The sequence below is a fragment of the Furipterus horrens genome, unplaced genomic scaffold (genome assembly GCF_987537825.1).
Source record: "Furipterus horrens unplaced genomic scaffold, mFurHor1.1.pri manual_scaffold_6, whole genome shotgun sequence".
Lineage (NCBI taxonomy): Eukaryota > Metazoa > Chordata > Mammalia > Chiroptera > Furipteridae > Furipterus > Furipterus horrens.
Window position 1 is genome coordinate 3,335,544 of NW_028327176.1, and position 14,210 is coordinate 3,349,753.

At 53.9% G+C, this 14,210-nt stretch overlaps 1 protein-coding gene across 2 annotated transcripts in view; it reads left to right on the plus strand.

Annotated features, from left to right (window-relative positions):
• ASAP2 (ArfGAP with SH3 domain, ankyrin repeat and PH domain 2) overlaps window positions 1-14,210 on the plus strand; it is a 134,940-nt gene that overhangs the window by 75,570 nt on the left and 45,160 nt on the right. For both annotated transcript variants that reach the window (XM_090280884.1, XM_090280886.1), the window contains exons 6-9: window positions 1,184-1,313; window positions 3,408-3,493; window positions 9,434-9,509; window positions 9,847-9,933. In XM_090280884.1, the coding sequence (XP_090137010.1) occupies window positions 1,184-1,313; window positions 3,408-3,493; window positions 9,434-9,509; window positions 9,847-9,933 (379 nt within the window). The remainder of the gene's footprint in view (window positions 1-1,183; window positions 1,314-3,407; window positions 3,494-9,433; window positions 9,510-9,846; window positions 9,934-14,210) is intronic.

Below are 14,210 nucleotides of genomic sequence, written 5' to 3' on the forward strand. Positions count from 1 at the left end.
TAGGGTGGGGACAGAGTTTCTCATGAAATCCCAGAATTGGAGATTGGGGGCCCAGCACCCTTCAGAACTTGACGTAATTCCGGGGTAAATAAAAGCTGTCACTCTTCACCCATGTACACCCAAGGCTGATTTATCCCAAGAGGCCTTGTGAGGCATAACAGATTTTGTTCTCAAGATTTTATTTATTTTTAGAGAGAGGGGAAGGGAGGGAGAAAGAGAGAGAGAGAAACCTCAATGTGTGGTTGCCCCTCGTGACCCCAACTGGGGGCCTGGCCCACAACCCAGGCCTGTGCCCTGACTGGGAATCGAACCGGCAACCCTTTGAGCCACCTCAGCCAAAGTGCTTAACTGACAGATTTAAGACATCTTTGAAATTCCTGAGCACTAGCTCCAGCCCTGACTATCACAGGAACAAGTGACCTCCAGACTGTGTCCCGATCAGTTTGGGGGTGCTGACAGGGGAGCCTGGGAGCGGCGTCGCCGTAGTCCCAGGGCCCTCAGGGGCCGCCAGTGCCACCCCCGCCCTGGTGCACGGGTCCACTGGACGGCACCCACCTGACGGGCGTATGTTTATTTATGGTCTTACTTACTCCGTTGCTGAGCACCTCCTTGGGCCCCACGCTGCGCTTCAACGCAGAAAGCAGGAATTAGAAACTGTATTTCTTGCCTCTTTTTGAAAACCCCTCCCCAGTGACAGGGACCCTGGAACCCTGGAACCCGGCTGTTCTGTGCTGAACAGCCACTTCTTGCCATGGTCAGTCTTCCCGGACACACGGCCATGGCTCTGTGTGTAGCCATTGGTGTCAGAGAGCCAAGGGCCGGGGAAACTGGAAAGGGAGCTGTGCTTCTGCAGCATGGTCCCAGGCAGGACGTCACCGAGCGAGGCGTGGAGGGGGCGAAGAGGGGAGCAGAGACGGTGCGGGCGGCGGACGCGCCCCTGCCCACGCTGCCCTGGGGACCGCCCGCTGGGCACGGGGCAGAGTGCTGCGGCGGAAGACTCCCAGGGAAGGTCTGCTCCTGCTCCGCCCGCTCCGAGCCCGGTCTGGCGCGCGGCAGGTGCTCAGGGAGCCTTTGCCGAGTCTGACGTTCCCGTGACCAAACGCATTTTCCTTGGCAGCGCGCTCAGGGCTGCCCTGTCCGCATGCTGAGGGCGCCTCGTTCACCCCTGCTCCTCTCGCCCTAGAACCAAGATAGAGAAGGAGAAGAAGGAGCACGCGCGGCTGCACGGCATGATCCGCACCGAGGTCAGCGGCGCCGAGATCGCCGAGGAGATGGAGAAGGAGCGGCGCTTCTTCCAGCTGCAGATGTGCGAGGTGCGGCAGGCGCTGGGGCCTCCCCACACGTGTCCCCGCGGGCATCCCCGTGGGCACCGGGGCCTCGGAGAGCCCCGCAGGCTTTGTGGGATCCCCTTTATCTGGTTTCTGGGAGGGAGGGGCGCTGTCATTGCCGTTTGGGGGGGCAGCGCTGTGGGTGCTCTGCCTCGTCAGGGTCTAGCGAGTGGATCTCGTGGGTTAGGGTAGCTGATTTTCCTGGGGATACACCGCCGGGCTGGTGCCTCAGCGCCAGTGCTGAGCGCTTGGTTGTTCCCGGAGCTGGCAGGTAGCGGGGCAAGGCCCTGCGTGTGCGTGCGGACCACACAGGGGGGCCTGACGGGCAGTGAACTTGGAGCTTCCAGAGGAGGACACACCCGGTGACGAACGTCGGTGCTGGACCAATAGACGGGCCGGAAAGGACTCCCCATGGGGAAGGGAGGGCCCGTGGAAGGCAGTTCCCCGAGCACCCAGCCTCTGAGCGTGTAGGGACAAGCGCAGTTAAACTGTCCCCGTTTCCTTGGGCTGCTGTCCCCAAGCCGTAACTGCCGATGCTGTTCAGGTGCGGCACAGTTTCGGTTGTCCGGGCTCCAATAGAGAGAAAGGGCCTCCAGGCTTTTATTTTGAAGCCTTGGAACTTTTCCTTCAGAATGAGTTTCATAAAGAAACTGCGTGTGCCACCTCGGGCTTCTGTCGATGGACCAGGGAGGACAGATCCTGTCCTGCTTTCTTATTATAAAAATAACATGTACTTCTAAGTATTGGTGAATATAAGTATATATAGGAGATATTACAGTCACCCCAAAGGGAACCACGTTGACACTTTTTCTAACCTTTTCCATGGTCCTCACGCGAGCCTTCACAGACACGTCTGTATAGACTGACCGTCCTCTGCCAGCGCCTCTGTAACCGGATCGGTTGTCACTCGGTGTGGAAGGGCCTCTTCCCATGCGAAGCCTCTGCTCTGTGGGCTCCGTGGCTACGCAGCATTTCCCCCATTTTATACACTTGGATTGTTGCCACTTTCCACTTCTGTGTACAAGTCTGCAGTGAAGCTTCTTTCCTATTCATCTTTGTAGACTTTTATGGCCACCCTCTTAGCGTAAGTTCCTGCAAACTGAATTTGTAGGTCAAAGGGTACACACATGTTCAAGTCTGACACGTTGCCCAGGATCTTTGGAACACGTGACCATCTTAATGCGCTGCCAAACGTCTTATTCAAATAACAGTGAATAAATATCAGATGAAGGAGGGAGGGAGGCCGTCCAGACAGGAGGGAAGTCTGCCGCTAGCCACCCAGAGCCCCGCCTGTCTGCTCGGGGCCGGGGGCAGACCTGGGGCAGCACCCGTTCCTCAGTCTCCCAGGTTCCAGGTGAGAAGCCTGTGTGGTCAGCGGAGCCAGCAGGCTCTTTTGGGCCATCCAGTCTCAGAGGTGACATGTTCTCAGGGTTCCTTCTACCCTACCTCCACCGTGCAAGTTGATGGCCTCTTTGTTCTAGGAACGTTGAGCAAGGAACAGATGTATTTCCAGGGTCTGATGTTGTGGGTCCCGGGGTCTTCCTGATGTCTTCGTGCTTACTGATGACGTCTCCAAGTTAATAGTGGCTTTAATTCATGTCAACGTAAACTTTGGCTTTTATAACAGTCACAATTTTGAGATGTATCGGGGAAGTGCCGTAGGGTTAGAGACGGGCTGGCTGGCAAGAGTCTTAACTACCAAGGATTAGAAGCATGTGTCCCAGATGGTGGCCTGCCTGCAGGAAGGGACCTGGGACAGGAGGATGGGACAGGAACGTTCACGGCGGCTACGTCGCGTTCATCCTAGTCCTGCTCATGCTTCCGTGAAGCTAGAGCAGAAATTTCTCCTACGCCCTCTTGCTCCAAGGCACTAAAACATTTAATTGCCTGCCCGTCAGATAATGCACACGGCCCCAAACGGAAAGGAACGCCTAGCTGCGGCATTTGGGAGACCCTGAGCCTGTCCCCGTAGTGGAAGGCGTCGGGGACGTGAGAGAGGTGGTCTGTCCTCAGATGCTCACCGTGTGCTCCTGTTTGCTTCTGCCTGTGACCTGCCGTTTTTGTTTCTTTTTTTAACAGTATCTGCTGAAGGTCAATGAAATTAAGATTAAAAAGGGAGTGGATTTACTTCAGAATCTGATCAAATATTTTCATGCCCAATGCAAGTAAGTTCTTTTTCTTTGTCATGATGTTATTTCAAACATTTCTCCCTTAATGGCTGCTTCTGGTGGGTCTGTGGCACGGCAACGAGGGCAGTCGGCACTCATTTGAACCGTGTGGGGAAAGGACGGGAGGACGGGCAGAGGGTACAGAGGCTGAGCCTTGAAAGCCCATTAAGTGGAGGAAGCCAGATACGCGGTCATTTACTACATGGTTCCATTTATGTGGAAGTTCAGGGACAGGCCAATTCACGACAGAAAGCAGCTCAGTGGTTGCCAGGACTCAGGGGAAAGGGAAGTGTCTGCTAACGGGAATGGGTTTTGGGGGACAGTGCTGAAAATATTCTGGAATCTGCTGATGATCACAGAATTTCGTGACTCCACTAAAAACCACTGAATTGTATAATTAGAAGCATGATGTTTATGGCCTGAGAAGTATATCTCAATGAAGAAACAAGATAAACACCTACAGAAGTTATAGATTCATTTTTGCCCTTTTTGTCAAGGGGCGATCTAGTGCGATCAGATGGTGTTTGTTAAAGGAGAAACGGGGTGGTGTTAACACAGGGCGTGATGCTAAGAGCGTGTTTCAGGTGGGATGTGTCCCGTAAAGCCCGTGGCGTGACGGGCACAGCAGGCTGCATGCAGAAGACAAGGGGGAGTGTCCATGCTCTGGAGTGGCCCCCAGTACTCCACGTCACCGCACGCGTGAGCCCGTCACACGCTGGCCCTCGCCTGTCACGGTCGCTGTCATTCCCGCTCCCCGTGGTGTGTCTGTGCCCCAACCCCCAGCCACTGATAGAAACAGGCGCTGGTTCATTCACGCACTGTTGCTAAGCACCTGCCATGTGTCCTCACTGTCCCCGGTGCTGGAGGCCAAGTAACATCTGCCCAGGCCCAGCTCCTCCTCGAGTCACCGAGGGGTCGGGCTAGAGCAAACAGACTTGTCACTGGACCTTCAGAACATGCTCCAGCCCTGGCTGGCATGGCTCAGTGGACTGAGTGCCAGCCTGCAAACTGAAAGGTTGCTGGTTCGATTCCCAGCCAGGGCACAGGGCAGGTCGTTAGTTGGGGGTGCGTGAGAAACAACCGATCAGTGTTTCTCTCCCTTCCTGTCTCCCTCCCTTCCCGTCTCTCTAAAAATAAATAAAATCCTTAAAACATGTTCCAAAGTGTCAGACAGACTCTGAGAAAGAACAAGATAGAAGGACCGGATTGAGATGAGGATGGGGGGCGGGGCTTCGTTTGTTTGTTTCTGCTCCTTGCTATTGACTGTCTCGCCGCAGCAGCCGGAAGCAGCACCTGGCGCGCAGGAGGAATTCAGATACTTCTTGACTGAGCTGCAGGCCTCTTTGAGGAGACGTATTCTGAGATCTTAAGGAAGAGCAGGAGCCATAAGAGAAGGAGCAGGGGAAGAACATTCTAGGCAAAGTGAAGGTCTCGAAGTGGGACAGAGGCCAGTGTGCCCGGAGCCTAGGGAGCGAGCAGCCTGGACGGGCGCTGGGGACGAAAGCGTCAGAGGCCTGGGCTTGTGAAAGGCTCTAGGGTGTACCCCAGGGGTGCTGGGGGCCCTTGAAAGGTGCAAAGCGTACGATTCCTTCCTCAAATGCTGCCCTGCTGGCGGGGGGGGCCGCCGCTGGGAGAGCCTGAGGTCAGACTGCCACCCCTGGCTCCTGGCCTTTCCCAGCAGGCTGTGCCCCCCGCCCCCCATCTGTGTACCTCTGCCAGTGCTGACCCCTTTTCCTAGAAGGTCATTCTTTGCCCTTCCCCAGCATCTGTCCCTCCCTAAGGCCTCACTCAGGTGTAATTGCTACTTTGAAGTCATTCTGCTGGTTCCCTGCTGCAATTACTTCCCTTCCTGCATCTCCACAGCAGGTGACATCCCCCCCTGAACTGTGTACTCGTAAGGAAAGGGGCTGTAGCATTGACTTTTTAAACCCACAGCGCATGGCACGTTTACCTGGCCCATAGTTGCCATGGTGACACACTGTGGCGCAGGAGGGAGCTCTGCTTTGGACGGCATTCTCAATCCAGCTTCGGTGACGCGGCTTTCCTGAGGCCGCCGGGGTCACCGGGCAAGGGAAGAAGTGCTGCACGGTTCATCCTGGGTTGAAGGAAGAGAGCCATGTTTGGAAAAACAGCCTCTGCGGACGGGAAAGACCCCCCTCAGTGGTAGAATCTTCAAGATGAGTTATTTTGCAGACACTCAGAACCCTGACTTGGTGATTACCATGCAAATTACTTTTTCAGTTCTTATCCTTGTAACCTTATGGGAGGCGGTGTAGGAAGTGGGTCGCTTCCTCACTGATATTTTATTTTTAAGAACCTATTCTTGGATTTCCTTTTTCTTCTTTATTTTGCCCAAACTGACCAGTTGGGTAGCAACAGACGACTTGTGGAAAAGTGGACTAATTGGCCTTTTATGGACATGAGCTCAGTAACCTTTAAAACTGATGCCTCATCCGGTGCTTCCTTTCTGGATGAGTGTGTGCGTGTGCATGTGTGTGTGTGTGTGTGTGTGTGTGTGTCTACATGCTACGTGCTTTTCAGATCATTCCGAGAGGTTTTGACTTTCAGTTCATATTTGGGGGGACAAAATGCGGAGCCCGAGTGACCCAGCCACTAGACAAAGGAGGCTGTGGCCGTGCTGTGTTTATCCGACTGGAGTTCTTCTTGGTTCCCCGCCGGCCACCCCAGGAGCACGGTTGTGCGTGATGGGCGCTGTGCCCGTGGGCTCTGGTCTCTGCCGGTGTGGTGAGGCCTCTGTGAGCCCCAGGGGCCGGGAGCCATGGTCAGGGTTCACCCTTGGAACTAATAGAGGTGCATTATTTTTCTTTTGACTTTAAGAGTTCTTGAAGAGTCCTTGTTCTCTGTCTTATATTTCACTGAAAGAAAGAATTTGCATCTCTGCCTAGTTCCTGGATCCTATTCTCTAGGGGGATCTAGGAATAAGGGCCGTCTTTAAAATACAGTAAAACCAACCAGAACAGCCATGTTCTAGACGGTGGTGAAGAGTGCTGAAGTGACTTCTTCTTTGGCAAGTCCATGCTGAGAACCGCTCTGACCGGCTGCTGCCTGGTGAACTTGGGGTGCAGAGATGAATGGGGCACAGGCCCAGCGCCCAGAGAAGCGTGTACTGGGGGTGGGGGGTGCGGGGCGCAGAAAGCAGGCAGGTCACCAGCCCTAAGTGCTGTGTGTCGCGGAGGCTGCCCTGCTTGGAAGGACCTCAAAGACCCAGTCTGAGTGAGTATATTCTAAAGGCTTGAGAATTTGGCCCAGCAGGCTCAAACAGGTTTAACAGAAAACGCATTTCATATCTGCTAATGTTGGTGGTAAACACTGTTTGATGGAAGAGCTTGGGAAGGTGCTAACAGGTTCAACCCGAGACGTGCCGGGGACTGTGGCAGGGCTGGCAGCTGGCAGAGCGGCGGCAGGGCTGGCTCCTTCGGTGCTTTTCCCACGGCCGGGGCGGCCTTCACTGCGCAGGTGGCCTTCGGTGCTAACGCACGTGCCAGCGCAGAGGGCAGAGGGAGCTGCAGGTTTCAAAAATCCGACGGAGGGGCTTTTCCAGGCGGACGGTCAGGACTGGCTAGGTGATGACAGAGATGGACTCCCAATCCTGCACCCCAATCCGTGTTGTTATTCTGAGCACACGGATGGGACACCCCTCTGGGCACCCGACTCCACGGCAGGGCTCTCTCTCTCCATGGGGGCAGGTGCCAGGCAGGGAGGTGCGTGGGGCTGTGCACCTGCCCTCGTGCCCAGGTGCAGGGCCACGTCCTCGGTGACCTCCCGCCATGTTTTTCCTGTTCCCTGTCCCAGTGTTTGTCTTCTCTCCCTCTCTCTGCCCCCTCCCTCCTCCCCCTCCCCAATTTCACAAGAATTTGACGTGATTAAGGAAATAGTTACATGTAACTGAAACATAAGAACCAGATGAGTTCCTGACAAGAGGGGAAAGGTCAGAGTCCCGTTCCTGGGCTTGTTTTTGAAGTTTCCTTTTAAAAAAAAAATAATAATTTATTTGTTTGTTTATTTATTTTTGGAGAGAGGGGAAAGGAGAAAGAGAGGGAGAGAAACATCACTGTGTGGTTGCCTCTCACTCGCGCCCCAAACTGGGGACCTGACGTGCAACCCAGGCTGTGCCCTGACTGGGAATCGAACCAGCGACACTTGGCTCACAGGCTAACGCTCAATCCACTGAGCTACAGCAGCCAGGGCTTTGAAGTTTCCTTTTTAATGGAAAAGGAGAACCTGCCGTGCACTGGCCGATACGCTCAGAGCGGAAGGCACAGAGGCACATACGCTGTGGCATTTCCGCCCGACGGTGGGAACACACACGTGCAGAGACCAGTAACAGCGGCACAATTGCTGTGTCAGGACACATTTTTACATAGAAACGAGAATATGGAATAATTCATGGGTCTCTGCACAAAGGAAGGTGTGGGAATCCGCATAGTCCAGCCCCTGCAATGCCCAGTAACTAACCAGCGGAGCCTCGGGACCCACAGCCAGTGTGTGTGCGGCCCCCGCCCCCCGGGAATCACGTATTCAGGATCCTGTCGCTGGTTTCTCCGGGCCTCGCTGTGTGTGCCGTACTTGATACGGGGAAGTCCCACGGCACCGTCGCTGTGTTGAAAAGCGGTAAACATCACCTCACGTGATCACGTGTGAAACTCAGTCCCTTTTTGAGGATAGTCTCCTTGTCGCCAATAGACTGGCAGAGGTGGCGTCTCCTTTCTTTCTCATTAATTTACTTCTTCATTCCACCAACACTGTGTGCCTGAAACGGGCCAGGCTTTGTGGACACTGGTCCTCACCCTCCTCAAACTTTGTCTCTCAGGGGGGGATTTATGGTTTCAATGATCATGCGAAAGAATGCATAAGGGTAGTCGTGGTGAGCGTTTTGAAGCAAAAGACAGTGTGCTATGAGAAACTACAGCAAGGGGACCCCTTTTAAAGTGGGGAGTCACGGAAGCCTCACTCACAAGGTGGTACTGGACTCAGAACTAGAGGAAGGACGGGGAATCTGCCAGGCGAGGCAGCAGATATGCTGCAGAGAGGACCCGTCAGAGGACAGAAGCAGCACGTGCAAAGGACCTGTGGCTGGAGGGGTGGGCTGGCCGGGGAGAGCCCGGCGTGCCTGGAACCTAGCGAAGGAAAGGGGTGAGTGGTGGAGACTGAAGCTCGGGGCCAAGTCACGTGGGCATTAAAGGTTTTGAACGCTGTCCTGATCTCACTGGGAAGCATTTTCTTCCTTCCTCTCAGGAGGGTTGTATATGCACAGCTCGCTTCAGAGGGGGCCTGTTGGATATGACACCAGCCCACCGTCGCTGCGGACAAGCTCGCCCAGCTTCTGGTGCGCTTTGGGAAGCACTGATTATAAATGACTTCACAAGTGTTGAGTTCTGAGCTTTAAAAAAAAAAAAATGGATTCCCATTGCTATTTGGTCTCTGCCACGTATCCCGACTCCGTGGATGGGGCACGCTGTTCGCATGCATCAGGCTTGCTGAGTTTTGTCTGCGTTCTTTCTGTCCCCCACGTAGCTGTCACCTGCCAAGCACGAGTCTTGGTGTCTTATTCTTGTTCGCACCCCTGCGTTTGTGGCCTCAGACGCTTCCGCTCCCGAACCACAGCCTTCGCTGCGTCGGTCCGTCGGGTCCTGTTTCCCATCATAAACTGGAAACCCGGGGCTCATTTTAACAGGTCGGGAAAAATCGGCAGTATTCTCGTTCACTGCACTTCCTGCCCACTCACGGCTCATAGTTTTGAGTGTCTTTTGATTCCTGTAATAGTTTCAGGTTCCGTTCATCCGGTCTTTTCCCCCAGGAAAGGCACAGTGATTTCAGCCACTTTCCTTTAAAGAAGCTGGTTCGCCCTCTATGATAACAAAATTGTTTTTTCTCCTATGAAACCCAGTCTGTGTTTCCTCTTTTCTTCCCTCCTAGTTTTTTCCAGGACGGACTGAAAGCAGTAGAAAACCTCAAACCTTCCATCGAAACACTGTCAACAGATCTTCACACCGTAAGTAGCCTCCCTGCCACGTTAGTGCCGAAACAGGGTTTTTTGTTGTTATCTTGTAGCTTTCTTGATCGATCCATCGTCCGTTATCTCCCCGACATGAAACAGTTTTTAAGCAACGAATGCTTTCACATAATTGTTGCTTCTGTATGATCTTGTGTTTGCGGCCGGGCTGCCCGGAGCTCCCGGCCTGGCAGGGCCGTGCCGGGTGATGGAGTCCCTTCTCCCATCTGCTGTCTCGGCACTGGGGGAGGAGGGTCTCATTGACGTGGGAATGTCCTGTGAGCTCCAGCTTCTCCCTGCATCTCAGACCTGCCTCTCTCTGTTTCATTTCTTAAAGATCAAACAGGCCCAGGATGAAGAGAGAAGGCAGTTGATACAGCTTCGAGATATTCTGAAGTCAGCGCTGCAGGTTGAACAGAAAGAGGTGAGGGGATTTCATTGTGAAGGGCGGCTATTTGATACTTTGTCCCGGGGGCTTTGGGACCAAGGAAGGTGACCTCCATGCTCCTTCTGGGGCATTCGCAAGGAGTGCTGAACTGTTCAGGTGGTTCTTTAAGGCAGGTTTTATAAAAGTATCTGTGGAAGTGTATCTCACGGGGAAGCGTTTACTATGGCCTGGCCCCCGTGGCAGCGTATCAGCCCCTCTGCTCTGCTGGTCCCGAGACAAGTAGCCCCTAGCATCTCGATCAGATAGACACTCTTTAGCTATGTCATATGTTTCCTGCCTGAACTCTGGTTTCCCTGCTCACGTGGGCATCAGCAGGTAAGGGTGGCCCCCCAAGTCCTCCCGCCGGCCCCCGCCCCCACCCCGAGGGTGTGTTCTATGGAGCACAAAGAGCTGGGTTCTCTTCACACTGCGTTCTGCGGGGCAGAAAGCCTGGTTCTCTGGCGACGGCTCTTCCATAGAATCGCTTCTCTGCAGGCTGACGCATTCACGGGGATACTCTGTGCTTTAAAAAGTAAATGTCTAAGGTAATGTTATGATAGGTTTGCTACATTGTGGGTATTATAATGTGAAATTTAACAGACGTCCACTTCCTTGCCAATAAAGGGATGTGTCTAAATGTATCACGTGTGGACTTTAGAGAAATAGCTGTTAGACTACTTAGCAGAGTATGGAGTTCACTGTTGGTAGTCTGGTCTGCTCTGATTTTTCATGAGTTCCTGTACTATAACTGAATATTATTGTTTCTCTCCCAAATGCATTTACCTTTTGTGACCGAAGTCTAGGAGAGTAAGTAGTTAAGTATTTTAATAAATCGGAGAATTTTGCATGCTTTCTTCATGAACTTCCAAATATGGTTTCTTCCGTTTATATATTAACGACTAGAGCATCTTAAATTTAATGCCTTCTCTTTCAGTAGCAGGGGGTTCTATTAAAGGCTAAGTAATCTGGATGCACAAACATGAGTGAAATGGAAATTTTCCAGGTTTACAGCTTGTCCTTTGCTGTCATTCTGTGTGAAAATGAAGCAGTCCCCCCTCCCCCACCCCACCCGCCTCCGCCCTGTACTGCATGGCTGATTTCAGCTCGTCCCTCGTGTCCACCGTAAGCCTGGCGCTGGGTGCTGCTGGCCCCGCGAAATGAGTTCATTTGTCACATTCTGTCCCAAGGCTTGTTTCGGTCACCCACGCTCCTTCCCGATTGTTAGCTGTGTCTTCGAGCACCCAGATGCTCTTTCTCTGGGGAGACCTGGAGCGGCCGAGGGGTGCCCTCGTGCCTTCTGTGCCTTCCGGCCCTCGCAGTGTGGGACCGAGTGGCTCCTTGCGAGGGCTCTTGGTAAACGTGGGTCAGCCGAGCCGGAGGGTGGCAGAGGCGGTAGGGCGAGCAGTTTCCCACAGCCTGCCTACTTCCTCCCAGCCCCGAGATGATCCATCCTGACGCTTCGCTATTCCCAAACTTGGGAGGAGAAGCAGAAAAGGAAACAGAAAAGTCCTTGGCCTGTGGAGAAAACAGCAGCTAAACTGTAACTAGGAGAGGCGGCAGCAGGTGTGGGAGCCAGCCCCCTCGAGGACACCACTGTCCAGTGCTGTGCTGGGACGGCTGATGGCGCTTTAGTCCAGAGGGACAAAGGAGAGGGGACGCCGGAACCCAGGAGCTCTGGGTGCTCTGCATGGCCCGTGTTTGCTTTGGCTGCAGAATGAGGGGCTTTGGGAAAATGCTTTGGTCGGAAGGCTGGGTATGTCTAGCTTTGCAGAGAAGGAAGACAAACATACCAGCACAGACTAGATGTCGTTATGGTTTGTTATTTTGTGTTTTTTTGTTGACCAGGCCGTCTGCCCAGATTGCACACGAGGGTCAACTGAAGCCTCGTTACTGCCCCCGCTTTTGGCTTCATGATGCTCTCAGACCAAACTCCCCAGCCTCCTGGCTGGGAATGTGAAATACAAAACTATTCTCTGAAACGCAGAATATCTTGTTTTTCCCACTTGGCGTTGCTTTTTGAAGGTGCCAAGCCATGAACTGGACAGTCTGTAGACACAGTGGCAAGTAATCACCAAAATGTGCGTTAAATGTTATACATTTTAAAATACTTTTTGGGATTGGGGTTCCTTCTGGGCCCCTCCCGTGACAACAAGAATTGACTTTCGGGGCCTTGTTGCTTAGGCTCTCGGGCCCCTTTTTTGGATTCTCTTCAGTGACTTAGAAAGCGGAAGGCGTTGGCGGTTTTTCCCGTGTTGTAAAACTTCTGACTTCATAATTACGGTTCGTAAACACTAGGGCGCGTGCCCTGAGGCGGCTGTGTCGATGGCTGGTAGGAGCCGCTCTCCTCATTCCTGCCTGGAAATCTCAAAGAGCAATCCGTCAGCATAAGTGAGGGATGTGACCGTCACATCTGCTGACTTTGGGCTGCTTCTCGTTGCCACCCTGTGGCTGTACTCAGGGAAGGAGACTTGGCCATTGTGGGTCCCCGTGTCCCTCACGCCTCTGAATCACAGACGTCCCTGTTTTGTTTTTGACGTTTCTGCTCTCTGTAAAGAAGATACTACAGTTTGCTTTTTCTGTTATTTTACTATGAAGATTCTCAGACTTATAGGAGAGTTAAAAAATTGCCCAGTGATCTACCTACACGTGCTCCGCAGTGGGGACCCTTGGGAAAGATCCCGTTCACAGAGCCAGAACCTTTCCACACTGCTGACCTTGCACGAGCCTTCTCCCTGTCCGCCTCGTGCAGGTCCCCCTCAGTGGCCTTCTGCGGGGACACATCCCACTGTGGCGCCGGCGGAGTCCCCGCCCGACCCTCGTGGTTGGCTGTGGCTCGATGCTCTTTGATGCTGAGAGCCCAGCTTGCGCTGCTGGGGGCAGGATCGGGCCTGAAGGTGGTCTTGCAGGTCTCAGCACTGAAGCCATCATGATTTTTCCACTTGGGAGAGCTCCGGCGCAGCGTCTCCCTGTTCTCAGCTTTTCTCCCCCCTTGTCACGGCCCTCGTCTGGCAGGCTGTGCTGGACAGCACGTGGGGTCCGGTAGCCGAGGTCCGTGATGACGGCCCTGGCTCTCTTGCGACTCTGGCTCTTCCGGCCGGGCTTGCACATGTCATCCCATGCCCGGATCTGGCCTTTGTCAGTGCCCTCTGGCCAGACGTCCGCCTCTGGGTGGCCTGGCACGGCCTTCACTTCTGCCTTAGCGGGGGACTTGCTCGCTCACTGGCACATTGAACAACCACGTTCTTAGCGGTGACCAAGCCAGGCAGTGCACAGGCAGCCAGGTGGATGCAGCTCTCGCCCCTTCAGGGGCTCCCCATCTGGGGTGGGGTTACGGAAGTCACTGGGGTACCATGTGATGAGAGTGCTCGTGGAGGCCAGGGTTTGGGGCTGATTCAGGGCTCACTTCTGCACCTGGTCCCCCACTCTCTGCCAGGGAGGTGCCTCCTTGCCCCACTCTCAGGATTTCCGGGCACAAGTGTGACCAGTAACCCGTACGACACCCTGCGTGGCAGGTGCTGTCACCCCACGCCCACAGCTTGAGTCAGAGAGCAGACAGATGCCCGTGAACCTCGGTCTGCCCCACTGCAGGTCTGTTTTCTTCCCGTTATATTGTGTGATGTTAGTATCCAGTATCAGACAGAATCTTGAGAAACATTACCCGGATATATGGAGAACAGGTAGTAGTGAGACTTGGAAACCCTGATCTGAGACCGTAGCTTTGTGTGTCCTGGCAAAGCATCCGGCTGCTGGTTGTGTCACGTGGGGGACATGCCTTCGCCCCTGGGAGGAGGGTGAGCGAGTCGGATGTCACATCCCTCCCCGAGCAGGGCACTTCAAGCACCCAGCAGTGACTCCTTGGCAATCCGTTCATCATGAGACTTGTCTAAACGCAGACTTTCTGAGAAGTGGGCAGATCAAGTGTAAAAGTTTTTTATGCTGTTCTCATCTTAGGAAGCTTGGGAACACTTCCGATGTTAGGAGTTAACCTGCATGTGTGTAATATAAGCCACCGCTCCTGAAGATTTCAGACATTAAGTGCACTGCTCACCCCGGCGGTTTCTGTCCTGGCAGGACTCGGTGGCTCACACTTCCTGAGGCCACACCAAACTTGGGAGCCGGGATGGGGCCTGGACGCTGAGGACTTGTCGGGATTTCAAAGGGAGAGGCTGTGTGGATATCGATAGATCTTATGAGCGCCTACATCCTTCTAATGCTCAGACGGCCCCACCAGCGAGGCTCACGTGCTCATCTTAGGTCGTCCTGGGCTCCCTAGG